The sequence below is a fragment of the Calonectris borealis genome, chromosome Z (genome assembly GCF_964195595.1).
Source record: "Calonectris borealis chromosome Z, bCalBor7.hap1.2, whole genome shotgun sequence".
Lineage (NCBI taxonomy): Eukaryota > Metazoa > Chordata > Aves > Procellariiformes > Procellariidae > Calonectris > Calonectris borealis.
The window spans coordinates 76,452,156-76,478,918 of record NC_134352.1 but is presented as its reverse complement, the minus strand read 5'-3'; the positions used below and the strand labels follow the sequence as shown (position 1 = coordinate 76,478,918).

General features: G+C 56.3%; 1 protein-coding gene across 2 annotated transcripts in view; it reads left to right on the top strand.

Annotated features, from left to right (window-relative positions):
- The window catches only part of CNTFR (ciliary neurotrophic factor receptor), a 212,016-nt gene extending 186,076 nt beyond the window's left edge, over positions 1-25,940 (top strand). For both annotated transcript variants that reach the window (XM_075138023.1, XM_075138022.1), the window contains exons 5-10: positions 1,225-1,342; positions 2,169-2,335; positions 9,677-9,840; positions 21,533-21,713; positions 23,640-23,784; positions 24,716-25,940. In XM_075138023.1, the coding sequence (XP_074994124.1) occupies positions 1,225-1,342; positions 2,169-2,335; positions 9,677-9,840; positions 21,533-21,713; positions 23,640-23,784; position 24,716 (776 nt within the window). In that variant the 3' untranslated portion in view covers positions 24,717-25,940. The remainder of the gene's footprint in view (positions 1-1,224; positions 1,343-2,168; positions 2,336-9,676; positions 9,841-21,532; positions 21,714-23,639; positions 23,785-24,715) is intronic.
- The last annotated feature ends 823 nt before the right edge of the window (positions 25,941-26,763 follow it).

Genomic DNA, 26,763 nt, shown 5'->3' with positions numbered 1-26,763 from the left:
GCCGGGACTGCGGTGGGGTGGTGAGCTGCGACGTTTGCGCTGAGGCTGCCAGGCCTGCCAGGTTTCTTTCAAAACCCCTGCTTGGAGAGAAGAGCTTGTCCTGGGACACCCCGGGTGAACGCATGGGGACAAGGGCTAATGAAGGAAGGGAAAAAGAGATCGCCACAGGTTCAGACAGCCTTTCTGAAGGTATCCTGGGCACATCCAGCTCAGGGAGTGTATTTTATGGCAAGGTACTGTGCCAAGGTGCTACAGTTAGAGCCAAACTCTGCTCTTAGCAATGCAAGTATCCAGGAACCGAGAGGAGTTGACTTCAGTGTCAGTTCAGATAAGATTTTTACCAACCTACAAGGGCAAAATTTATCAGCTAAGGTAACACATCTCGTCCTCCTGCACGCAGCAGCCCTCAGCATTTTGCAGTGTTTCTGCAGCTCTGGCTGTGCTCCTGCAAAGAGCACAGAGCGCAAGTATGTCCGGGAAAGCCAAGTGTAGTGTGAACACTTGGTTGGGTTTAAAATCCTCTTTTGCCTCTAACCTCTGGGACTGGCTGACGAGGCCAGAGGAAGGCTGCTCCCCACCACATGCTCTTGTCCTATCTCCAGTTGCCACCGTGTCTCTTGGGAAGCAGGGCCCTGGGATGGGATGCTCTGCCCCACTGAAAGCATTAACACTGCCAGTCCTCCTGCAGAGCTGAATTTGCTCTGCTGGTTTCAAGTTGTTCCTCCTTATCTTGCCATAAGCAGTCCTTCTTCCTCCCTTTGAGGACCTCTGGTCTTTTGGAGGATCATCCCTCAACAAGTTTATCACTCCCCAGGGACGTGGCAGAGAAAGCCATGAGCGCTGTAGCTTAATGGGGTCAAGAGAGCAGCACCTCCTCCCCATAAGCGATGTCTCTGTCGCAGCCTTGAAGACAATTTACCCTGGTACCTGCCAAACTCGTCTGCCACTCCGTCTCCCGTTAGAGCTGGTGAGCTGCCAGGGGAGAAGGTGAGCTGCTGTGCACAGCCCAGTCCAAAGCAAGGTCTCAATGGGGACATCAGCGGCAGACATGGGACGAAGGCCCTCAGATGCTTCAAGCAGCTGTTAAACACAGGCTGGGCTCCCCTTGCAAACTGTGTCCCCTCCCGAGCTGGCAGCAGTTGAGAGTGGAGGGACATCCCCTTCTTCGGGACCTGGTGATAACCCCACCTCAGTGGATAATTGCTCTTTCTTTTTCCCTGGCAGCCCCCCCGAAGGAGCCAGTGCTGATGTGCCGGTCCAACAACTACCCGAAGGGTTTCTACTGCAGCTGGCACCTGCCCACTCCCACCTACATCCCCAACTCCTTCAACATCTCCGTCATGTAAGTGCCTGGGAAGGAAGGATGCAGTAGGGCGAGTCTTTGTCCCTGCAGCCTGGAGCAGGTCCCAAGTAGTGCCGTGAAGTTTTGGGGCAATGGGTCTGACCTGTGCTGAGCTTAAGGGATCAGTGTCCCAAAAATGGGCCTGGGGAAGGATGCTCCAGGGACATCCAAACTGCATGCTTGGCACTGAGGTTTTGTCCCAAGAAAGTTCCAGTTTCCCCAGAGGGGACCAGGAAAATCCCCAGCTCCCAGGTCCCCTTTCCATGCCCCAGAAGTCCATCCTCTCTGCACCACTTGTCCACAGTGGAGGTTGTGCCCGCTGTTTTTCAGCGCGTTTGGCACAGCCAAGCTCCCTTCTGCCATACGCTGGCTGTGGCGGGGCAGCAGCAGTGTCCCTCACTTAGAACTGCCCATGGCATGGCATCGTCCCCTACCCTGTGCCCGGGTCCTGTCACAGCCCTTATACAGGCTGATGCCATGCATTATCTTCTGGGGCTTGCGTCACCAGCAGAAAGGAGACCGTGTTCCTCTCACAGGAGGGACAGAGCTAACCCCAACCCCAGCAAGGTCTCATCCTTTCCTAGGGGCCAGCATAAGGATATTCACTGCAGTCTCTGTGCAGGCTTAGGATAAAACATTAGCCTGCAAAATGCCCCGGCAGGAGGAAAGCAGCCCTTTGGCTGCGGCAGGGGCTGGTGCATGGGGACTGTGGGCAGAGCAGGGACACAGCGCTGCTCCTTCTGTCTCCTGCTTCCAGCAGCACGGGTGCATCCCCATGCCGTGCACTGCTCCGTAGGTGACAGCTCTTCTTGCCTCTGCCTTTCAGACATGGCACAAAAGAGATGGTCTGCGTGAAGGATGTCTTTCCCAAAAACAGGTGTCACATCAGATACCTCCAGCTCTTCTCGACGGTGAAGTACAAGGTGACTCTGACAGTCACGAATGCTCTGGGCAAAGACTCCACCACTCTCACCTTTGACGAGTTCGCCATAGGTAACTTCCACGGCAGCAACTGGCCTCTCCAAGATGGTGTTGGGGTTGGCTTGCTCTGCACACAGCATTGCCTGCCAGAGCAACGGGCCAGGGAAGGGGCAGGCTCTCCAAGTGGAGCCTCTGCCTACCCATGGATGTGATGGAGCCAGGGTCTGAGCCACGCTGGCATCCTCCCTGTGCCCCCCTGATTCTCATGGCCCTGCTGTAACTGATGCTGGCACCTGAGCATCCTAGGTGAGCCAGGCAGGATGCCCACAGGCAGCCCCCATGCTGGTCCCCTCGGTGGCCTGGTGCCCTGCCTGGTCCCATCCCCACTGGTCCAGGTCTCCCGAGGTTGCTGAGCTACTCCCTGCTTGGGGGCTGGGGAAACGGCTGCTGTGTACTGGGGCAGAGGGCTGTGAAACTAGTGTGGTCCAAACAGCATTGCCATTCTTGCCTCTATGAGTATTCCTAAAAGAGAGGTTTGGTGTTTATGCTGGAAGCAGAGTCATGGGAATTAGGATTCGAAGAGAAATTAAAATGTCCTATCCTCTTCCCCCCAATCCTAGTCAGGATAAAGCCCTCCCAAAGTCATTCTCCACCAGCCCTTACCTAACATGCTCCTAAAAACCCTATTCCCCCCTTTGTACCTCTTCACTGCCCCTCCTGCGCAGCAGATGTTGTGCAATGTGGGACAGGGAGCAGCGGGCCCTGGGGTGCTTGCCGCAGGGATGCTGCCCAACCATGTCTGGGCCCGCGGTGCGGATGCTCCTCTGACTCTGAAGGACCGGCGTGAATCGAGCAATTCAGTGCCAAGCACAGCAGAGCGGAGACCTGGGCACAGTGCTTTTGCCACTGTATTACAGCCAGTGCCATGACAAGACTGTCCATCCTCAAAGAACAGGAAAAATGGGAGAGAATAGAGTTCAGGAACGTGTCAAAAAACAATTTGCTGGTTACGCGTGGCAATTACTGGACCCGAAAAAAAAATAAATGAATCCTTGAAGTGCTGCCAGCAGTCAGTCTTTGCCTTCTATGTGCTGCATGTCCCTGTCCCGAGCGTCTGGAAATGGCGGAGTGCAAGAAGAGGAGCTCCACTGCTATCCCAGATTTTCCCTTTCTACCCCATATCCTGGAAAACATCAAACAAGAAACAAGGCGCCAGCTCTGAACAGAGCAGAGAAATTATTTTGGAGCAGGGATTGTCCTGCCATGTCCCTGCAGCCACGGTCCATATCTGAAGCTTGTATGCGTCAGTGCATTGCAAACGTTGATAACAAGGCAAGGAGCTTAGCAAGGAAGCGATGGAGTTTCAGTCACTTGGGTGCCTTTAAATGGAATTTGTTGTGTTTGTGGAAGATACACTCCTTAAAAATGAAGGTAACCTCCAGCCTGCAGGGCCCAGGGCAGCAATTAAGCTGCATTTTCCGAGTTCCTTGCATTCCCTCCTGCAGGAGTTCAGGGCATCATCCTGTAACATCTGCATCCCACCCATGCCCTGCCTGGCTTCCCAAACATCTGGTCCTCTCTCCAGCACATAAGGGCAACCCCCCTGGGAAGCACACCCAGCTGCAAGCCCCGGGCATCCCAGCACCAGCACAAGCCGGATCCAGTTCAGCAGTTTGAACTCAGCCCGGGTCGGAGGAATGGCGAGCAGAGGCAAGCGCTGCACAGGCCAGCCGTTAGCATGGTGCAATATCGCTTCGTCTTGCAAGCGCGCCCGGAGCAGTGCAGGGTGCCTGGCCATGTCCCGGTGGTTGTGGTGGGAGGTGAGACCCCCCCAGCACCACCTGGCAGATGCTCTAACACCCTCTGGGACAGCACTCGGGGGAGGGACGATGGGCCGGTGCTGTTAGGAAGGGCTGTGTCCTGCACCCCAGAGCCAGCCTGCTCCCATAAACACTTCAATATCTAGTGACCTTAAAATCTCCACATTCTGTACAGCTACGAAATTCTCCTCCTCAGGATTTGGTATGGGCACCGTGCATAAGAAGCATAGATACGGTGGTGATTGAGTGTTCAAGCAGGCAGTCGACAGGGTTAGCAGAGTCGTTATAGGATGAACTCAGCTGCCACCGATAAACAGCCACCTACCCTGAACGGAGCTTCTCCTTGTTGCTGTCCCAGTGTTTCCAATTAAAACAGGTGCACTGCGTTAGTGTGCCTTTTGCCAGGCAATTTTGCTCCAGGTTGCCTGCTCTCCTTGCAGAAGCTTCTGCATTTCAGTATCTCTTCTGGTTATCTTCCCTGCGGCTGCAAGCCCAGGGCTGTGTCTCAGTGTGGTGGGTGCTGGCAGTGTGGATCTAGCGCCCAGAAGGTTCCTGGGGATCTCTACCAGCGTCAGCTGGGCTGAGATCTCATCTTGGAAGTTGTGCAAGGTTTTGCTCTGCTAGATGGAGGGGTGGAGAACTTATGGCTCAGGACAAAGCCATTGCATCGTCTCGTTGGATAAGTGCTGGATGGGAGCGTTGCAACATGTGCACGCATCCTGCTAAAATGGAGAGATGGTGTCAACCAGCAACTGCATGATGCTTCTCCTAAAATCCCAAGGCTGGGGATGTCAGAGCCTGCCTTGTATTTTCTGCTTAGCCTAGAGAAAACCGTCACACCTTCTGCATGGAGGTTAAACCCCAGGTGTGAAGCCCTGATCTCATGGCCTGCTGGGGACAGAGCAGCCTGGAGCCAACGCGAGAGCAGCGCGGGTCCAGCAGCTCTGCCTCCCGGTGCCGGCTGAGCCAGGAGCAGACCCGCTGCTGAGTCAGACCACCCACCCAGCCTGGGCAAGCAAAAAAAGCCCCCTGGGAAGGAGTGACCTCCTTTGGTTTTGCTTCCTCTCTCCTCTTTTCCTCCCTAGAGCACCGAGCAGAAAATCCCTTCCCCAACCACTCTGAAGATGGGCTTTAATTGAGTGGAAAATGACTGGTACTTGCTTTTGCTATCCCGAGCCCCTGCCTTGCTGGCGGTTGTACCGTGCTGGTTATGAGCAGCCAGCTGCGAGGGGTCACTCTGCATTTCCATTTTCAGTGATGCCTGGCAGAGGTTTTCCAGCCCTCTGGCCCCCATCTCTCATTGGTAGGAGATCCGGGCTGCCTTCCTCCCCAACTCACTCCTGGAAATTGTTTTCATAATTACATCTTCTGTGAAGGTATTAGTATTAATAAAGGTGAGTGTGGGGAGGGCAAGGCTTTGCAAAGCCCTGCAGACATCAGGGCTCCAGCCCAAGGCAGGAGGAGGTGGGAAAGGGGCTGGAGAAGCTGGAAAGGAGAGGGCTTGGAGGCAGAGAAAGGTGCCCGGGAGGAGTGAGGTGGTGTGTCAGGAGCTGTGCACCTCCCTCATGACAACTGGGACAGAGTGGGGACATTTATGGCCCTCCAGAACACAACCCCACCTTCCTCGCTTGTGTTTCAGCCCAAGAACCTGGTAGCCGGCATGTGCATCCCCAGGAAAGCAGGGACATCACTGCCACACAGCAACGCCGGCATCCACCTCAGCACCTTTCTCCTTGTGTGAGCCGGGGGCAAATTAGCAGGAGAAGACGCACAGCATTAAAAGGAGGAAGGCAGCCTTGGACGGGGCCTTGCAGGCATGGGTGCATTCCCAAATCTGCCACCCATCCCTTGTGTGACCTTGGGAAGATTGTTTGATCCTCCCAGCTCCAGCTCTGGAGCAATTAAGACACAGAGCATCTCGGAGGGGCTTCGTGAGGACAAACATGCCTGTGTCTGTGCAAAATTCAGAGTTTCTGAACACGGGTGTACAGTTGCGTAGGCAGAAGGTCAGTTCAATTCATACTACTTAGGGAGGCAGAATTAAATTACCTAGACTGACATTTGGCTAAGACATGGAGTTTAATATCCCTCTGCTCATGGAAAATGCCAGGGGATATTTAACGGCCGCAAGGGATCCATTTTAGTGCTCGTTGGAGAGACGGGATGGGCAATGGGCCCCTCCATGCTGCAGGGTCTCAGCTGCCTTTCTGAACTGCAGGCTTCATTTCGAGATGTGTCTAACAACAGCCAGGGGCAATGGATAGCTAAAGACTCGCGGTTAGACATGAGCATGCAGAGCCTTTACGAAAAGCCGCTCTCCGCGGCTCTCCTTGCACGCCGAGCCCTCACTTGGATGCAGCAGCCGAAAACCAAGTGGGAAGAGCTATAAGCTGCCTCCCAGCCAAGACCCCTTCCCAGGAATGTCTGGAGATGCTCCCTCAGCTCTGCGGGATAATATTACATCTGGTTTTGTAGCCACTTAACCAGTACTCAGCCTAATGCCCATCGTCCATTATTATTATTACTATTATTGCTTTTATTACGTTACTGCCTGCAGGCCCTCGCCGAGAACATGGCTCTATTATGCTGGCTGATGTACAGCCAGACAGCCCCTGCCTCGCCATGTGTGGGCTAGATGGAGGCAGACAAAGGCTGGGGAAGGAGGAGCGCTCATCCCTGTGTGCGGAGCAGGAACCCAGGAGGCTGCGGAGGATAAAGGACTCCTTCAAGGTCACGCAGAAATCGTGGAGCTGGACACAGCCCCTGTGGGGCCCTGAGGGACGGGCCCCAATGTTCCCCATGATGAGCACAGCGTCTGTCCCAAGAGACGTAGGTCTGTCTTCACTGGACCGGCAGCTGGAGGTGTGGCCCCCTCTCCTGGCTTTTGCATTCCTGCTGCCCTGGAGTGGCAGGAACAGCTTTGGCTTTGTGCTTTTGGAGGGGCTGGCACTGCTGCACTTTCTAGCCCGGGCAGGAGTCCCACGGATGAGGGGACACATGGGGAGGTAGCAGGGACTGCTGGTTTTCCCATTAACCCGCAGTGCCGTTTGAAGGCTTGCCGCAGCTGGGAGCACAGCCCCCTTGTACGGCTGGGCTCTGCCGTGCTCGCTCAGAGCCAGGGCAGCCCTCCCCTGCACCCCAGGGACAGTCTTCAACCCACAGGAGAGGGGCTGGGGGTAACATCCCTGCAAAAGGGGCAGGTGACTCCCACCACAGCATCAGGGGACCTTTTTTTTCCTTTCCTCCAACCCACCACAGTGACATCTCTCATTGCTGCCCAAGCACATGTGCTCTGCCTGGCACAACTGCATTTAAGCATCCCTCTGCCGTGGCTCCAGGCTGGCAGGCAGAAAGCAGGACCAGGCTGCCTGCGTTACCCCAGGGAGCATCCCATCACCTCCATCCCCAGTCCGGCTTTCCTTCCCACTTCCTCGCTGCAGAGCCACAGATCGCAGTCATCTGCATTCATTCAGCTGAGCAGACTTTTGTTTTGCAAACCAAGCCCACCGAGCCAGCACTGGATTTATACTTTTCCATATGTGTTTGGACTCCAAGTCTCTGTCGATGGAAGCTGATGTCCAGCCCGAGCCCAGGGATTCGAAGCGAGCGGAGGAATTGCACAGCCATCTGGAGTAGCTCAGCACGGCGCAGCTCCAGCAAGTCATCCCTCCTGCCGAGGATAAAGCTGTAAATGGAAAATTCTGTCCTGTCCTGTTGCAGAGGGAGTCAATGGGAGCCGGGAGGTGGCACTGGGCACCTGTGGTCAGACCCATGGGTGCTTGTTCACCGGCCGCTCCCTGAGCCTCTGGGAGCATCCTCTGAGCGCCGGGTGCAGTGGGGGTGGAGGAAGCTGTCCAGCCCTCCTTGCACCCACCACGGCAGAGGGAAGGCGATGGGAGGCAGGAGAGGCTGTTGGGGTGGTGGTGAAGATGATGGTGAAGGAGGACTGCAGCAGGGTGTGTGCCAGGGTGCTGAGCGGGAGGGCTGGGGAGAGGGAAGTGGTGGTGGGCTATGTCTCGAGGGGAGAGAGGGTCTGACCAAGGTGGTTGGGCTGTGGCTTCATTTCAGCAGCCCCGCTCAGCCTCACCCGTGGCCAAGAAAGTGTGTTTGAAAGCATCACTGGCTGGTTTCTCCTAAGAGGAGCGAGCGGTGGTGGAGCAGGCAGGGTGTCTTCCTGAGGACAGTTGCTGCAATGCCACCATCATCCTGGAGCAGAGATGGCAGCGAACAGCACACACATGACTCCACTTGCAGCAGACTGGCCCCACATCAGCGCCTAGTCCCATATAGCTACAAGCAGAGGGAGAGATGCCCGGCATAAGGCAGGGCTGCAGGCAGCAGGCAGGCAGACTGGCAAGAGAGCAACTCACTTGCCAGCACCACCTCCTTCATCTCCCAGGGGAGGCAAAGCTCCCATGAGGACATCGCCTCCCATCCTCAGCAGGTGAACCCCTGGGGTCAGCATGGAGGAGAAGACCACTGACTGCAGGGCAGGAGCTCTGGCAGGCAGAGAGGGGCTCCCCACAGCCCCAGCATCCCTCCTCCGTGCTTGGGAGTGGAGCTTGATGCTGGCACTTTCACAAGGTGCTGCTTGAGATGGTCAGAGCCAGGGGACCATTACTCAATCCAGAGATTTTCAGGCCAGGAAGGATCCATTGGCCTGCATGTGGGCTTTGGAGGGGGTTGAGAGCCTTCCCAGGACATGAGGACTCGTGTATTGCTATTGTCAGAGTGCACAGAGAACCCTCTTCCACCCCAGTGTGTCCAGCTCCCCATGCCCAGCTCCTTCCTGGCCATGAGAAAAGGAGAAGTGTGGGTGTACCCAAATTTGGGGTTTTTTTTGTAACTTTGCTATTGCAAATTGGGAGATTGAGCTGTCGGGAATTGAGCAAACCCGTGGCGAGGAGCAAGGCTCACTCTGCAATGGGCAATGCCGTTCATCACAGCCTGTCTGTGGTTTGCTCCCAGCACTCTAAAAGTAGCTGCAACTTCAAAACACGTTGCATAGCTCGCGGCCAATTAATATTCACTTGACATACTTGTCAGGTAGCAAGAAAATATCCCTGTACCCCAAAAGCAGAGCAGGGCTGACAGAGAGATACCTGGGGTGGAAGGTGACCATGGCAATCCTTCACCCTTGGCAAATTTGATGTGCCAATGCTTTGAATCCCCAAAACCCCAGCCCTAAACCCAAGGGCCAAACTCTGCCACGTTACTGAAAGCTAAGTGGGCTTGAATGTGGGTCAGACTCCCAGAAATCAGGAGGTGCGAGGAAAGTGCAGGATTTGGGCTTGGTGGGCTCCTTGCCCTGACCGAATAGCCCCAGGGAGGAGGGATGCTCTCTGCCCTGGCCAGGTTGTTTCTGCGTGTCTCCAGCACTGGCACCTCCTTGACGGTGGTTATTTTGGGTCAGGACAGCCGTACGACTGACCTGGACAAGAAAAGGTGATCTAATCAGTTTGGGAAAAGGATGTTCTGCGTGTTGGCTGCTGCCCTTGGAAAGCACACGGCGCAAAGCCCAGCCAGCTGTGCCAAGCGGTGTAAGGAAGGATGCCACGTGCAAAGCTTTACCAGCCACCCTCTTCTCTTCCAGTAAAGCCGGACCCTCCGGAGAGCGTGGTTGCCAAACCTGTGCCCAATAACCCTCGGAGGCTGGAGGTGTCATGGCAAAACCCCTCATCCTGGCCCGACCCCGAGTCTTTCCCGCTCAAGTTCTTCCTGCGGTATCGGCCCCTCATCCTGGACCAGTGGCAACACGTAAGAGATGCTGAGCTGGCCGGGACGGGAGGGAACGGGGGGAGCTGGTGACTGGGAACAAGTTGCACTGGGAACAAGTGGTCAGGGACCAAAAAAAAAGTCTATTTACTGCCCAGGTAACCCAGACTCTTTTCCTCTCCTTCTCTGTCTCTCCTCCCTTCTCTCTTCCTCTCCGTCTTTCTTTTAACTCACATTCTGCCTACAAATGGCTCTGCAGGCTCTCTCTGCTCTGCATTTTCATCCATAGCCCCTATCTACTTCCCATACATATGTTCTGTATAAAACCTGCCAAAGAGATGTAAAAGGCATTTAAAGTATAAATGTCACCACATTTAAATGCGCCTCTACCACATTTAGATTTTGAACTGAAGATAAAATACCGCTTGCTGTAACTCAGAGCACAGTCACGGAGCAATTGCCGCGATGTTATCGTATTTCTTACTTTTATTTCTTGTTTCTTTAAAAAAAAAATAGTCAGTGAAATCCTTGGCAGCCCAGAGGACAGATTTCATTTGTTAGCTGCAGGAAGATAACGAACAGGCTTTTTTTTTCCTCTGTGTGCTGCTCGCATGCTCGGCTTGTGAAGGAAAGCAATCTGCCGCTCGAGGAGAGGTGCTGCTACTCTGGCATGGCTCATCCAGCATCCTCTCTGAGCCGAGCTGCGCCAGTCGAAAGCCAATTAGGTCCTTTGCTTGATAAAGTGTTTTGCCCAAAAGAAAAAAAGACAAGTAGGAGGCAGCACCCGGTCCCCGGGGAGCTCACCTGCGTGGTGAAGTCAAGCGGGGTTTTCTGCCGGCCAGCTCTTCCTGGGGAGAGAAAGGACTGAGAGAAGGGATGGGAGGCTTTGCTTGTGTCTCTGCAAGGTGTTGGTGTCTCGGTGACTTTTTGCGTTGGTTGGGTTTTTTGATGAGGCAGCGCCGCAGGTCATGTTTCAGATTGAAGCATTTGGTGATGGCTTTGAAAATCAGAGAAGGGTTGGGAGGAGGTTTTCCTGCTTGTCTCTTTGCCCTTCGCTTCCCTCCTGGGAGCAGGAGAGTGTCCACAGAGCATCCTGAGGGGTAAGAAAGCAGAGGTGGAGTCTGGGTATTAGTTTGCTGTGGATATTTTTTTTCACTTGGGGTAGAAATGCTCGAGTTGTAAAACTGTGAAAAAAGGGGAAGAATTAATGGGAAATACCAAACACTACATCAGTTTTTTCAAGGTGTGAAACTGTTGTGGAAAAAGATGACGTTTTTACCCTGCTACAGCCTGATCCAGCCAAGCACCCTGCAAAAATGGTGGGAGAGCCAGTGAGCTCAGGGTGGCTGGTCCCTCCATCACTAGGTATTAAGTATCATATTCGCAGGGTCAAGCCGTGCCAGTCCCCTCGCTGCAGGGCCTCCAAGGGGATGGTGTGGCTTCTCCATCGGTGCTCTCGGGCAGGCAGTGATGGTGCAAAATACATGGAGGTGTTGGCAACACTGGTGGCAGGGCCACCCTGGTTGTAAAAGGCAGTTCTAGGGCAGTAGAAACTTGATTTCTCCTATTTGAAGATACCCTGAGCTGCGGAGAGAGCTCGAGGTACCAGCCATCATGGTGGGTGCAAGGAGGACTGGAAAGGGCTCATCCTCCGGTGTCCCAGGAGGGCACAGCAGTCCTGGGTGCCGCTTTTAATCAATATCCCCCTGCAAGAGACACGTCTCCCGTCACTGGCTGATGGAGAAGTGTATTTGAGGAATTACTTGCTCGGTGAGCAAGTGCAAGCATTCAGCAAGTGAGGTACCAGCCTTATTTTCTGACTCTCTGCCCCGCCAGCTGGGTAATGAAAAATCTGATTTGTGGATGATTTGAGGAAAACTGCCACTATTCATCAGATGAATTATTTGTGAAGCCTAATTCAATCAGCTCCCAAACACCAGGGGATGGCAGCGCTGCAGCAGCCGGAGCTGCTCTGACCTGAGACCCCCTTGGCACGCTCAGCCTGCTTAGTCCAGCCCGCAACCTGCAAATACAGGGGTTTGCACCCAAAAATGAACCCCACTGATGTGAGCATGCTGGGAGTATGCCCAAGCCACGCTGAGCTCTACTTTGCTTGACCTATAGCTTGTTGGCATCTTGGGGCGTGTCCCTGTTCCCCCAAACCCGGCCAGGTGAGGGAAGGACATGGTTTGACAGGGCCAAGCCTAGCTCAACCATCCAGTTCATCCTACGGCAGTGGTCTTGGGTCTGTCCTCGAAGGGACAAGTGCCCTGAGAAAACATGCAGCGGTCGCACATGCCACACTTGCATGGGGGTGTCTTAATTCTTGCCGAGGTGAAGGTCTTCTGCCACAAGCTGCCCCCCATCTTGGCTCTTGCTGTCCCCACTGGCTGCTGGCACAGAAAAGCCATTGCACACAACCTGCTTGCTGACAAGGGGGCAGCTTGGGAGCCTGGCAGGGAGAGGAGAAGTCTCCGCCAGCAGCCAGGAGGAGCTGGGTAACCTCATGCTCTGGCACATCCCTGTGTGCCCGGGGTATCCATGCTGAGCCCCATCTCTGCCTCCTCGTGACAACCCACTCATGCACCGGCTGTGGGTTTTAAGCATCTCCTGCCACCCCCTTGGCAGCCCCGTGGGAAGCCCAGCATCCCTGCGGGAGTAAACCCACAAGGGAACACCGGAGAGTGCCCAGAGCCGGGAATATCCACGCAGGCCCCGCTCGCACGTGGCGTTTCTTGGCAGAAGCAGCAGCTCCCCTTTCTCCCCTCCGCCTCCCCCTGTCTTTGCAGGGTCTGATTTATGCACAGCACCTCGGCAGGCAGGACCGAATGAGCACTAATGGGATCAGATGGATGTCGAGCTGTCGAATACCGTAGGGCCTGATTCAATCAGCGTCTGCTTTCTCCCAGGCTCTTCCTTTCAGGATTTTAATAATGCCAGGGCTTGGCACCAGAAGATGAAGCCGTCCATGGCAGGAGCAGTGGATCTTATCGAGACCGCTGCTGCGCGAGCTAGCCGTAATTGCAGTTTTCCCCCTAGAGAGAGACGGGCGATGCTTGGCCCAAGCATCGCCCCCCATCAAGCAATATCTGGGGCTGAGCCGCGGGGACACCCTCATCCCTTTCCCAGCACTTTCCAAAGGCGAGTTTGAGCCCCATCGTGCCGTTTGCACTCCCTTTCGCCTGCTCAGCAGCGCCTTTCCGCTTAAGCCACTTAGCAGCTCTCGTGTTGCAGTTTGCTCTGGGAATTATGATGATGTGCTCTGGGAATTATTATCGTGGAGAGATGATGATGATGAGTTTCCACGTGAGCGTGCGGTGGAGCGCGTGCCGGATGCTCGTTGCACCATCGTGCCACCTTGCAGCAGCTCCCTCGAACGTGGGCATGGGCATTTCCCAGCTATTCAGGATGCAGCCGTGTCACATCGTGTCACATCAGGTGGCCACCGACTCCCTGCCGCCCCACCAGCACCGAGCTTTCTCTGAAACTCAAGCAACTTTAAAGTCACGCTCCTCCCTTTCTGGAAAAGGGGCTGGTGGTTTCTTTGCTGCCAGAAGAGAGATGGGATATTTGTAGCCTAAACAGGTTTTTTATTCTCTCCTTTTGGCAGAATCTCCCCTTCTGTCTCCTAAATATAAAACATTAAATGTTTAGGGTAGCCTTTATTTTTCTCCTGCTTTTAAGTTTGTAATTCAAGCCAGATTAGCGTGGTTTCCTCTTCTGTTTTATAGCCCCATCCTGGCCCCAAGCGAGCTCTCCTAATGCTCTCAGATGTTCCTCTAATGGCTTACCTAGGCTGGAACTGGATACCCTTTCCTAATGGATTGCTAATAGCCTGTTTCTGGTTTTACAGGCTCCTTCAGTTAACTCGCAACAGCAGCGATCACCACACTCACACATGCGATCTCCCCGCAAGCATGTTTGCACGCTCACCCCTAGATGCAGGCGGGTGGCCAGGCACCGTCCTGAGCATCTCTGGAGATCCCAGAGCAGGTCTTGCACCCAGTTTGCTCCCATCCCGTAGCATTTGCTGGAGCAGGATCTTCCCTTTTCCCAGTTTTTGGGGGGTGATCTCATGTGCTGAGCCCTGACCAGCTCAGTGCACGTCCCAGGAATGTGTCAAGGCTCAGAAGGTGTTTCTTAAGCAGCGTCAGAGCTGGCGGCCAGGCCAAGGGAGGATTTCCTCCAGTGGGTTGCCAGCAATTTGCAGATGCCGTCGCGAAGTCTAATTGAACCCATTGGCCGCGCTGACAACATGAAATGTTAACGAACCGTGAGGCGGGCTGTGCCTCAGATCTTGAGATTTGCAGTAAAAGGTCATGAGATATTTAAAGCTAATAATGTGGTTGGGTTCTCTCCTTCCTCTTCTGTTTTGGAAGCATTAGAGCCACGTCCGTGAGCATTTGCAAAGGCTGGAAACGTCCTTCTTTGGAAATGCAAGCAGAGGTGCTCCCAGCATCCCAGGATTTTAGGAGCTGGGGCCACAGAGCCCCCGCTGCAGGTGTCTGTGCCAGCTCTACTGCTGAGCAGTTCTGATCTGGGCAAATGATGGGGATTTGGGGACAGGAATGGGCAATTTGTGGGTATTGCCAAATATTTAGTGGTTGGGTTTGTTGTTGTGAGGAGGGCATGGTCCTCTGGGCTGGCCATGGTCACTCATGTGTTGGGGGTGGCTGCCAGGGTGGGCTCAGGCTCATCTCCCAAGGCAAAGCAACATTTTTCAGTCAAATAGGTGAATCTCACAGGCTGTCTCTGGAAGTTCCTGCCTTGGGACAGCCTGAAATAACTTGAAAGTGTGTGCTAATGCCTATCCTGCCTGCGATGGGCAAGGGGGATGGATGGAGCTGGGGAAAGCAATTAGTGCCACCGCCCGCTGCAGCTGCATCCCTGCCGGCACAGCAGCAATGTCACTTTGCAGCAGGTGCGCTTCTTTGCACCCATTTGCATCCCCCCGTGCCTCTCTTGCTTTGCCTGCGCTCCCCCTCTTCGCAAGGCAACCTTGGCAGGGAGGTCACCCTGAGCGAGCTGGGTTACAGCTTCACGCCTGGTAGATTTTATTGCGGCATTTCTCTCCCTTCCCCTCCCGGCTGCAAAGTCAGTGATTAAAAAAGAAAGAGAAAAAAAAAGGAATTAATAGGTGGGAGCAAAATGTTGATGCTGTAATAGTGTCACTCGCAGCTCGGCATGGGGCAGGCAGGGCTGGAGCAGAGTGCCTCGGAGGAGGATGGAGGTGGGAAATGCTCAGAAATCACCTTTTCCATCCTCCGCCCCCAGTTCCAGGGATGGAGCCAAGCTTGGGACCGTTGGCTGGCACTACCTGGGTGCTCTCAACCCCCAAAGGAACCACTAGTGACCTAAAACTAGTGACCACCCAGCAGGATCAGGCCTCCAGAGGCAGACCTGATGGTGCCACTGAGCAGCAGAGCACTCATTCACGCACCTGTGTGCCTGTGCTCACCTGCATGCTCGCACACCTACACGCAGGCAGGATGGTGCTGGCAAGCTTAGCTCTCCCTGCTTACATGCAGACCATGCCAGGCAGGTGCCCGTGCCCCGCAATGCCCACGCACAAGCTGCACCCATCTGCTTTCACCCCTAGCCCACCGCATCAGCATGGTAAATGCATCTGCCAGGCTGGGTTAGAGCTGGTGCTGAGCACCCCAAGCATCCCCAATGCCATCCGCCGTGGCCGCAAGTGGAAGTGAGCTCTGCCAGTTGTCGCTTGGCAGGAGGGGATGGCGCATCTGGAGAAAGAGTCCCTTTATTAACGAGCTTATAGCTCTGCTTTCAAAGATGCTCTTTATTTTAAGCCAAAAGGGAGCCGTTTAGCCGCATCTGGTGTGTCATAACCCAGGCTTCAGAGGAGCCCTGCGATAACTCGTCCTTCCAGACAGGCAGCAGGGCTGAGCTATGTGCAGCAGCGGCACAGCAGCCTTTTCGGGGGGGGTGACAGCAGGGACCGCAGCTCAGACCCTGCTGAGCTCCTCCACTACCCAGCTGGCAGAGAATAAGCGGGGTCATTCACTTTCCCCAACCTTTTAGTTATTCCGGAGTCCGGGCAGAAAGTTTTGTCTGGGGTTAACCCAACTGATTCCTGCGGCGCTGCGGAAGGAGGAGGTATTTGGGGGCTCGTTTATTAGTAATGAATGTCAGACCTATTTGCTCTCCAGACATGGCTTTGAAAGGGAAAAAGCAAAACACTTCTTTTCCGCTTGGCAACATCTTTTTGCGGGCTGCAGTCGCTGTTTGCAGCGACCCTCCTGCGCTTCCCAGCAGCGGGGTGGCTTGCTTGGGGGTTACCCCTGATTTTGGTTTAGCCTGTTCCCCAGGGCAGCTGGGAGCCTGCCGAGATCCCCCTGCTATCGCGGGGACTGAAGGCATCTGAAACAGCAGCTACTCGTGTAGCATGAGTCCCTGCAAAGCTCCTTGCGGCCAGGTGGCGGGGTCTGGCCACTTGTTGCGGGGAAAAGAGTGTGTGAAATCGAGCCGGGTCCCCCTCCAGTTCCCATTTCCCCCCTTATCCAGGATAACCGAGGGAGCATCCGGAGGTGGAGGAGGCTGGGAGGACATGAGATGCATGGCGGACCAGGGCTGTGCTCTTATGAGGGGCTTCCTTCCGCGTTCCCCTGCTCGGTGTGGGTGGCGTAGACTGTGTGAGCAGATCAGCTTTACCCTACAATAGCCGGGGTGCTCCTTTTGTTTTGGGGAAGGCAGGCTCATCCAAGCTCGATACAACACCTGGGACAGGCGCGTGGTCTCTGTCCTGGCACGGACAGAGGTGGTGCATCCCTGCCATGGGACTGAGGGGTGCCAGCCCCCTGTACTGCATTGTCAGCTTTCCGGCAGCGGAGCACCCCCTTCCCGCACTGGGAGCCGCGCTGGGGAGCGGGGGGTGTCAAGGAACGGAAAGCAGAGCCACTGCTGCCACAGGAGAGCCGGCAAACACATTTTCATGTGGGATGCAGAGGAGGAGGCATCTGATCCCCCTTTCTCCCCCTGCGCCTCCTTCCAACACATACCAGCCCCCAGCCCAGCTGCCGGGGCAGGGAGCGTTGGGGTTTTCTTCCCCCCATCCCCTTCCAAAGGCCATCTGGGCTTCAGACCTGCCTGTGCATCACCCTGTTCGCACGTAATTGCTACCTGGTCGCGCTGGACCGGGAGCAGAGGAACAGAGCACAGTGGGAACAGAGCACAGTGACCTTTTTTACTGCCAGGGCACCCTGGCAGGGTGGGCTAGGGGCAGCAGGAGCAGGGGGAGCCTAGAGGGGGGTCTGGCTTCCTTAATTCCTGCTGTGCCAAGCACTGCAAGGCAGTGGCACCAGTCTGCGGGCAGGGACTGGGATGAGGGCACACATAGATGTCCCCTCTTGGGGTGCATGGTGTAGATGGCTCATGTGGATGTCCTCCAGCACACGTGCAGGGAGGACCAGCATGGACAGGGGGGAAAGCCGAGCACTGGGAAACCCTCCCCTCCACCTGCCCTGGGTGTCTGTCCCCATCCCATCAATGTGGCACCGGCCCCTGGGCTCATCCTGGTGCTCGGGGCTGTGGGTGGGCACTGGCTGTCCCTCAGCAGTCCTGTTATCTTTCCAAGCAGACTGATGGGGGTATGTGGCTACGGCAGGGAATGGGATCCCAGCCCACGCTGTCCTCAAAAAGCTGTCGGCTGAATTACTGGGTTCAAGGGCTTTTTTTCATTTCTCTCTCTCTCTCTTCTTTTTTTTTTTTTTTGCAATGCTAATAGCTCTGCATTGCACTGGCTACTGATCCCTCATTAATCTGGGCAGCGCTTCACAGCCAGCCGGAGTGACTTTTGGCAGGTGCACAAAGGCAGGCAGCGACACGCAGACCCCCAGCCAAAAAAATTACCATGCACAGCCTTCCTCCAACTTTTGTCTCTGTGTGGCGGGGATGCGGATTAAGGAATTTCTCCCTCTGCCTTTGATGCTGTGTGTCCATCCGTCCCTCCACGACCTCCCCAGTGTTGTCCCCCCAGCTCTCCCTGTCTGTGTCCAGTTGGACTCAGTCCCCATGTGCTTTCCCATCTGCTGCTTCACTTCTGTGCTGAGCCACAGGCACCTGCCCGGGGACTTTCTCACCCACCATAGCAAATGTTGGATGAGTCCCTCGGCTGCCCAGCTCACAAGTGCTGCTTGCAGACGTCGTATGTGTGGGGAGAGATGGATGCTGTCATCTATGCCTTCTCTTTCTGTCTGCTGTCTAAAGAGGAGCATCCTCCCACGTCCTACAAGGAAGGTCCTCCAGGTCCTTCAGCCTGGGTCCTCGGGGAATATCCCCCCCAGACAAGGCACAGCCTTGACCCCGTTATGCCTGCGGTGCCCTATCTGCAAACACTCAGCTGCAGGCTGGCTGCAGCTGGGGAGAGGCAGGAATTGCTCCCAAGGGGAAGCGCTCAGCCGTGAGGACTCTTTGGGCTGGAGAAGACGGTCTGAATAGACCAGCAGCCTTCCCAGGCCAGCAGGACCTCAGTGGGGCTGGCCTGCCCACAGCCTGGTTGCTTGGAGGGTGCTGAAAGACTTAGAGGGACCCACACACCAGCCAGATAACCCCAGCATCTTTCCAAGCCCTGTGCTCATTCCCTGCTTCCAAGGCACCCCCAACCCAGCACAGACTGAGCCGGGAGAAACAGGCTTGCAGGCGGCTGGCAGCTCACCCAGCAAGGTTTTGTTAATTGTCATTAGGAATTAATTGAGCTTGATCATCTTGGCATTGCCGTCCAAATTGGTGGATGCCATCAAACAGCTCCGGGCTGTTCCCATCCAGGCGGGTCCCCGCTGTGTGGCATGCACGGTGCTGCACGTGCATCCCGTCCCGCTGTGCCCACGAGCAGCACGCCTGTGAGCAGTGACTGGAGCCAGTGGCAGAGGCGGGGGACAGTGTGAATCCCGGGGTCTGGGTGGCAGGGACAGCCTCACCGTGCTTCGAGGCTGCAGGCGGGTGCCCGGCCGAGCGCGGTGCTTTGCGCAGGCCAGGTGATTCACAACCTGCTGGGTCTCTTGTCCTGCCTACCCGTCCTGTGGTGCCTGGGCCCCTACGAGAAGAGGGTGCAGAAGGTGTCTCCTCAGCTCTGCTGGGTGTAGCGGTGGGTGCCCAGAGCCCATCCCCTCCAGGGACCCTGATCCAGCTCGGGTTTTGGTCCTGGGCTAAGGAGAGCTGGAGTTTGGTGGGGTTGGTGGGGTGGGTCTCAGCCAACACGCCCTCAGGTTGGAGGATGCATAGCCGTGTCCTGCAGGAGGGACCGGCATCCTCCTCATCTTCTTTTTCCCATCCTCTCTTCTGCCCAAACCTCACAGGATTTCAGTTTTCACCTATCCCATAAGTGAAATGGGCCAAAACCCTTTTCCTGCAGGATGGGCTGTGCCAGCCCCAGGATGGGAACAGCCACCCCCATGGCATAGACTGTGCCAGGGACTTGCAAGCTGCTAAACAGGACTGCTCTAAGGCTGAACCCCGTTATCTGGACGAGAGGCAGCACATGTGACACCAGGACTGGCTCTCAGCCTCTTCGGCATGCTGGAGACTCAGGGAGATCTGTCACGGAGCCCCACCAAGGTTGCTGGGCTCATCTGCCCCCCATGCCAGGCTCCTTCCAGCCAGGCTCTGACCTCGGACCCCCTTGGTGAGCATGCCAAGAAGCTGCCCCCATGCCAACGGGTCAGACCCAATGGTGAGACCTGTGGTATGGTGGGAAGGTGTCTCCTGGAAAGTAGGGATGGGCTGGGGCACCAGTTGTCTCAGTGCTTTAGCTAACGGCAATATAGGGCTCGGGCACATCTCAGCTTGACACAAGCCCTACGGTGAAACCGCCGCATCCCCTGCTTGCATCGCGCCGGCGCCGTGGGCGTCAGCCCCGAGTCGGTGGTGCGAGAAGAAGCAGGACTCTGCCTCCCCGCATCCAGCCCCAAATTCTGCAGCGGTGGGACGGACACACGCCTTTCTCCATGCTGCTCCCCTGCCGAGGTTTGGTAGCAGCTTTGTGCCTCGCAGGCGGCAGGAGGCCCTTTGCTCCCCGCCGGGCTTGCCTCCAGATGTGCTCCAGATCTGGGGCTCCCGGGCCGGGCGCTGTGAGCAGCTGGGAGCGCAGAGCCCGAGGGCCCTGCCGTGCCAGACGGCAGGCTGGATGCGGCCCAGGGAGAGGCAATAGGGAAGGAAACAAGGAAACTCTCTCACCTGGAGCAAGAAAGCAAAAGTGCCCCCCTTCCTGGTAGGGATCCCCCAGAGCTGCTGTAAAAGCCAGAGAGGGCTGCAGTTTGCATGCCAAAGGGATTAAATCTGTGCTGGGGTGTGGCACGTGCTGTACTGGGGGATTGGAAGAGAGCTGGGTCTTTCTCAGGCTGCTTTTCAGGTACCCCTGAGATTAACCACGCTGGCTGCTGGCCAGGCTGTCATATGCGTCCCTGGCGCGCACACCATCCCTGCGTGTGTAAAGCCACAGTGCCAGGGCAGCTTCATCCCCCAGGCGCATTGGCCCGGCTGCCCCTGGGCACCCCGACGGTGCAGCTTTTCTCTGGACTTCAGGATGTGATCAAAGACCAGGCAAAAGTTTTCAGCTCCATCTTGCTCCTGTCATTGAACCGAGTTCTTAATAAAAGTCAGCTGTTGGTGCTCCCCGGGGCAGTAGGATTCTGTGCCTGACCTTCTCCTAAGTGGCTGGGGAGATGTGGAGGACCCCACGTGGGTTGCACCATGAAGTTCCCCCCACCCATGAAGTGCTGCTTGTTCTGCTCGAGCACGAGCCCCTGGCTGGGCGCTGGCGTTCGCAGATGGGCCATGTCAGACCCACACTGTCCCTCATCCCCCCAGCATCTTTATTACCAATGTGTCTGGAGAGAAGGTAGTTTGTGTCGGCCAGGGCATAGGGCAAGGACGAGGTCGCCTCCTGGTGCCCTCCAAGCCTGCAGGACCCCGAGACCAAGCCCGGCTCCATCCCCAAAAGGTCACTTGAGTGCTGAGCCTCCTTCTCTGTCACTCGCATGTGTTTGCTCACTGGTGGCCATGGGATGGAAGTGCATTTCTATGGGGTACCTGCATCTGCCTGTCCTTTAGCCAAACTTCAAGTAGATCAGAGATCCCCAGAAGGTATGGACACAGTCTGGGGTTAAACTATTGCACCAGCAGCCACATCCCCAGGAGGATGGCAGGACCTCCTGTGGCCCAGGCAACGGAGACAGCTGGACAGATGGAATTTTTCTAGGAAAGACGGCTGGACATGGCTTGACCCTTGTCCAAGGGCCCAGCCAGAGGACTGCAAGTCAAGCCGGCGGGATGCCAGCAGGTACAGGCGCAGGGTGGCCAGAGGTGTGCTGGTGGGGGAAAACTCCTCCCAGCACTGGCAATGATGCCCAGAAAGCTTGTGCACACACGCCAGCCGCTGCCCTGGATGTCCGGCTCCCAGCTGCCCTAACATGTCCGAGTGGAGCCTGCCCACACATCTGCTAGTTTCTGGTGACCTCTAGAGGAAGCTGCTCCAGCACTGTGAGTTTGGAAGTGGGACGGGGTCTCACCAGACCTTTGGCTTAGCTGCAGCTGGAGCATTCTCCCCCTGCATCCCAGTCCTGGGTGCGTGCCTCTGCCCAAAACCCTGTAGCACTTCCCAAAGTGCTGCAAAAGTCTCGTTATCACCCTCCAGCCGAGCTAAACATGCTGATTGTCTTACACCTCCCTGTGCTGGGGGTTCCTCTGACCATCCTCCCCTCCCCGCTGCTGCCCACAGGTCGAGCTGTCGGATGGGACATCACACACCATCACGGATGCCTACGCTGGCAAGGAGTACATCATCCAGGTGGCAGCCAAGGACAACGACATCGGCACATGGAGCGACTGGAGCGTGGCTGTCCATGCCACTCCCTGGACGGAGGAGCCCAAGCATCTCACCACGGAGGCCCAGGTCACAGGTGAGAGCCCCCCCCAGTACAAACAGGCTGTGCCTGCAGCGGGGAGCAACCCAGGAGTCGTGGTTGAGGGTCCCCCCTGCCCGGCTCCTGCAAGTTTGGTCCCCAGCCAAGGAGATATCCCGAAGGGGCTGCAACCCTTCACCCTGCACTTTGCCTCCCACCCATGGCCCTGGCAGGAGGTGCAACCGTGGCCTGAGGGGTGCTGACTCAGCTCGCTTGGCTCCAGCATCCTTGTTGCTGGATGCTTGGGGTGTGACAATGAAGCTGAGGGTTGTTTATTATTATTATTATTATTATTATTATTGTTGTTGTTGTTGTTGTTGTTGTTGTTGTTGTTGTTGTTGTTGTTGTTGTTGCTATTGTATTGTTATTATTATTGTTATTGTTATTGTTATTGTTATTGTTATTGTTATTGTTGTTATTGTTATTAATTTAATATTAGTCTTCCCTGGCGCACTGCCCCCCTCCAGCCCTCCCTCTCCAGTCCTACCCCCTCCACACCTCCAACCCTGCACAATGGCTTGGAGCGATGCCAATTCGGAATAAAAGCCACAAAGTTAACAAGCCTCTGTTTCTAGGAAAGAGCTGGGACTGTGTCCAAATGGGCGTTATCAGCCCTCCGTTTCCCAGAAGGGCTGGAGCGGACCCTGCGCCGGTTCCCCCGGCTGGCATCGGCGGTGGGGGGAAGCACTGGTAGGCAGGCAGGCAGGCAGTGACCAGGCTTCTACATCAGGGCTGCGCGTGTGAGCTGGCCAGATGTGCGTGTGGGGAGGGGGGGTGCTCAGCCCCCCCTTCCTCCAAGCTCTAGCCCGGCTGAGTGTGTAGGTCCTGGCACGTGTGTGCAAGCCGTGCGCTGTCAGAGCCGTGCACGAACCTCTGCAGGCCCTGGCGATGCTCCCTGAACGGGGATGCGATGGGTGCAAGCCCTGCTGCCGGTGGGTGGAGGTACCTCCTACACGGAGACACCCTCCCCTTGCAGAAACAGCACCCAGTAGAGCACCTGGGAATTCGGCAGCACCAGGGATTTGCAGCCCCTCATCCCTGGGGGGATAAACCCCCCCACAAGGAGGGTAGGCACACCGTGCTGGTGTCAGGGTTTGGGGTTTGCTTCTATACCCACCTGCATCATGCTAAATGCAAATACCACTTCAAATGGCATCTGCCTGCTCCCTGGGCAGGCACACGCATGTCCCTCACACACGTGTCCCTCACACACGTGTCCCTCACACACATGTCCCTGTGCATGCAGCTGGCTGCAGCCATGCAGGGCTGATGCGGGACACCCTCGCTGCGGGACTGAGCCTCGCCGTGACACCTCGGTGGGGTCTGAAAGACACCGAGACAGATCCCCTGTGGCCCTCAGCGTCCCCCAAGATTGTCTGGCCGGGGGCACGCTGGGACCTTCTGGATGTGACGGAAGCTGCCTCAGCCTGACTGCCCATCCATGCCCTCCCTGCAATCTTGCAGCCCTCCGCGGGGACAGACACCCCATCTGGTCCCGTACAGAGGAGTACAAGCCCTATGAGCCAGCCCAGTAGCTGCAGCCATGTCTAGGGCGTTCCTGGTGGGGGATGCTTTCTGCTGAGCACTTGTGGTCATGTCGTCATGACCTCTTAGCGAAAATTCCCACAGAGCAGCCCAGCTGGGCAGGATGGGGCCGGGAGGGATGCCCAGCTCTGCCAGGTGGTGGAAGCATCTCCGAGCAGTAGGTCCAGTGTTAGAGCAGGGAAAGTCTCATGGACCACACCATCCCCTGGCTCATCATCCCAGCCCCCCAGCTCAGCCCTAGCATGGTATGGCAGTGTGAGGGGCAATCTGGGGACGGGACGGTGCTGTGTCCCCACCAGCTGAGGAACAGGGCTGCCCCTACGGGACACATCCCGGGGCACCCCGGCTCCCCTCACCATCCACTCTCTCTCCCTGCAGAGACAACGAGCGCTAGCACCTCCTCTTTCATGCCGCCCCCCACCACCAAGATCTGCGACAAGGGGGCCGTGGTGGGCAGCGGGGCCGTGGCAGTGTGTTGGACAGCTGGACTGGTCTTGGCTGCCTATGGTGTCCTCTTTATTTAGTGAGTATCCCCCAAAAAGCGGGGGGCGTGAGAGACAGGGTGTGGGTGCTGAGAGTGGGCAGGGGCTTGGGGACTTCAGGGGCTCCAGCGTGGTTGGGAAGGGGATGCTCCAGCCAGGCTCTAGGTGAACAGCATTGAGAATGAGCTATCTGGGTTTTTCATGCAGTTTTTTGTACCAAATCTGGCTGCTTTTCCAAATTGGGTGTTCTGGTGGAGATCTCAAAAACGGCTTTTCAAACGTTTTCTGCAAAGCCTGCAAAGGGGTCGGTCTACAATGCCTTATCCTCAGCAGCCCTGCCCCCTCCTCACTGCTGATGTTTTAGGAGGCAAAGAAATCACGTGGACATCTAAGGCCTTTGCACGGGGACAGAAGCAAAATTGTCCGAGATCAGGAAATTCGAAGATGCATCTCAAAAATGTCCTTGGCTTAGCTTAGAATGGAGCTGGCAGCCTGGAGAGCCACAAAATGCCCCGTCCCTCCCCAGGCCAGGGCTGCTGTCTTACTGGGTCCCCCTGTGTCCTTCCCCTGCAGCCACGCTGCCCAAAGATTGGGGTATCAATCCTGACGGCAGCCTCATGCGTGGCTTTGGGGGATAAAGGAGGTGCCACCCGTCCTTTGGTGCCCAAGAAGGAGCCATCGCAAGGCAGCTCCCGTGGGTGTGGGGTCCTTTGCTCCCCTCTGGCTGTGTCATCTCCACGTGTGACGTTAGCGGTGGCAATGGGAGAGGCGGTGGCACACAGCCAGGGGTGGGTGGGCAGGGTCTGGCCCTGGGAGGAGGAGATGGAGGTGATGGGTTAGGGAACCCGGAGTCTGGGAAAGGGTGAATTTCCCCATGGAAAAAGACTGAATTGTGCTCGGTGTGTCCCCTCGGTGGCTGGCCACGGCCGAGCCCGGAGTAGGACCGGTGACCCCTCTCCTCCCTGCTTGCAGATCCCCGTCTGTCCGTCCGTTGCAGCCCAGCGTGGACGCCCTCCCACCGCCCACCGCCACCACCGCCCCCCGCCCTGCCGCCCCCCTCCCGGGTTGAGTCTCTTATCTCTTCGATTTTGCACACGTTGAGGACGTATCACGCTTCTCGCCATCGCTTCGGAGGAGGACAGAGCTGCTGCCGTCCCCTGGGGAGCCACAAAATCCTCTCCCAGCCCGGAGCGAGGAGATGCACTTGTCCGCCCCATCCCCGTCCCCCTTTCCCCAGCAAGGCGAAGCGAGCCCGGGCACCATGCCGCAGCCGAGGACCCCACTCATACAGCTAACCCCCCCACGCCAAAGACGTGCCCGCCGCCCCGCCACCCACCTGGGTGACAGGGAGCGTGACGGTGCACCGAGAAAAGGGGATATGAAAATGGGGGGGATGGTGAGGGGAATGATGCTCCCAGCTGTGTAACCCCCTACGGCAAAAGGGGGTCCCCCAAGGTCCGGACTTGCTCCCCCAAGCTCTCGACCGCGTGGCGAAGCTGGAGGGGTGCTCGGGTGGGGTGTCTTGGTCCCTTCCGAGGGGATGATGGAGGGAAGAACTGGTGGCTTTCACAAGTGTGGTGAGGAGCAGGGAGCTCGCAGGGTTTTAACGGAAAAAAAAAGGAAATTAAACACCGATAAACCCCCCTGCCCCTTGCCGAGCACCTGGGAGAGCTGCCCCTCCAGCTCCCCCCCCCGCAGCACCCTGCAGGAGCCTTCGCCACCCCCAACCCCATCCCCACATCACCCCCAAACTTTTAACCATGTTGGATACAGGGAATCACCCCCATTGACGTTTGTCTCATTCTCCAACAAAAGCAGAATAGCTCTGCTGTTGCCTTTAGAGCTGGAGCCCTGCAGACCTGTCCCCAGCTGTCCCCCGCTGTCCCCGTGCTTGCTCTGCTCTCCTCCCCATCCTGCCCCAAGCCCTGTTTTGTAAAGACACCTCCTCTTGCCCCTGCCTGGACCCAAGCGCAGTATTTAATACCGTACGTCCTAGTATTCCCACTGTTGACATGCTGTATTTGAATTTTTTATAGATGTATATATATAAAAAAAAAAAAGAATCAAAAAAAATAATAATAGAGGGGATAAAACAAAGCTCACACAGAGACAACGCACACACGCACACACACATGCACCAGGAGAGACAGTCTTCATTAAATGATCATTTCATGATGACTGGCAGCTCTGGGTGTTATTTTCCCTCTGGCTGGAGTGGGTGGGTTCGGCTGCCTGCTCCCACGCGTGGTGCTGGCTGTGATGGGGAGGACATGGGGATGGCAGTGAGGGGGACACAGACACCCCGGAGCCTGCCCCGGGGTTTGAGCCCATAGCATCATCTCCCCAGGGGGTGGGGGGACCCAAAAACTGGCCTTCGGGACATCCAGTGCCCACCCCTGGAAACCTCTGGTGATGTAAAGGGGATGGTTGTCACCACCGCATCTGGCACCTGTGCCGTGATGGGGAGGTGCCATGTGTCCCCGTACACAGGCCCTTGGGGATCCCATATGTCCCCAACCTCTGGCCGCACCCTGACACCTCTCAGGGAGGCAGGAGGATGGAGACCTGCCTGCACCCTGCTGCAGCCTGGAGGCTGGAGATGACACGTAGTCCCAATTAATGCACTTTCCTTGTCTGATTAATAATTTCATGTTAGGAAAATGCCACTGGCGCAGATGCTCCGAATTAAACTTCCATCAGGGCAGGGCTCACATGGATCCGGTGTGGGGGCAACAGGCGCAGCAAAGCACACTGTGTTGGGGTCTGGTCTCTCCCCATGTGCCTTGCCTGTGAGCACCAACTGGAGCAGAGATGTCATCGAGCTGCAGTTCATCCCAAAGGAAAAAAAAGCTTGGTTTTTTAAGCAAATTGCCTACCCAGTGCCCCAGCAGTGTCTCTCCAGTTGGGAGATGGGTGGATGATGGGTGGATGGGTGGATAGATGTGTGGATGGAGATGAAGTAGCCCCAGCCCTGGCTCTGCAAAGCCTGAAGGCAGCACCAAGCTGGTCGCTACCTCCCA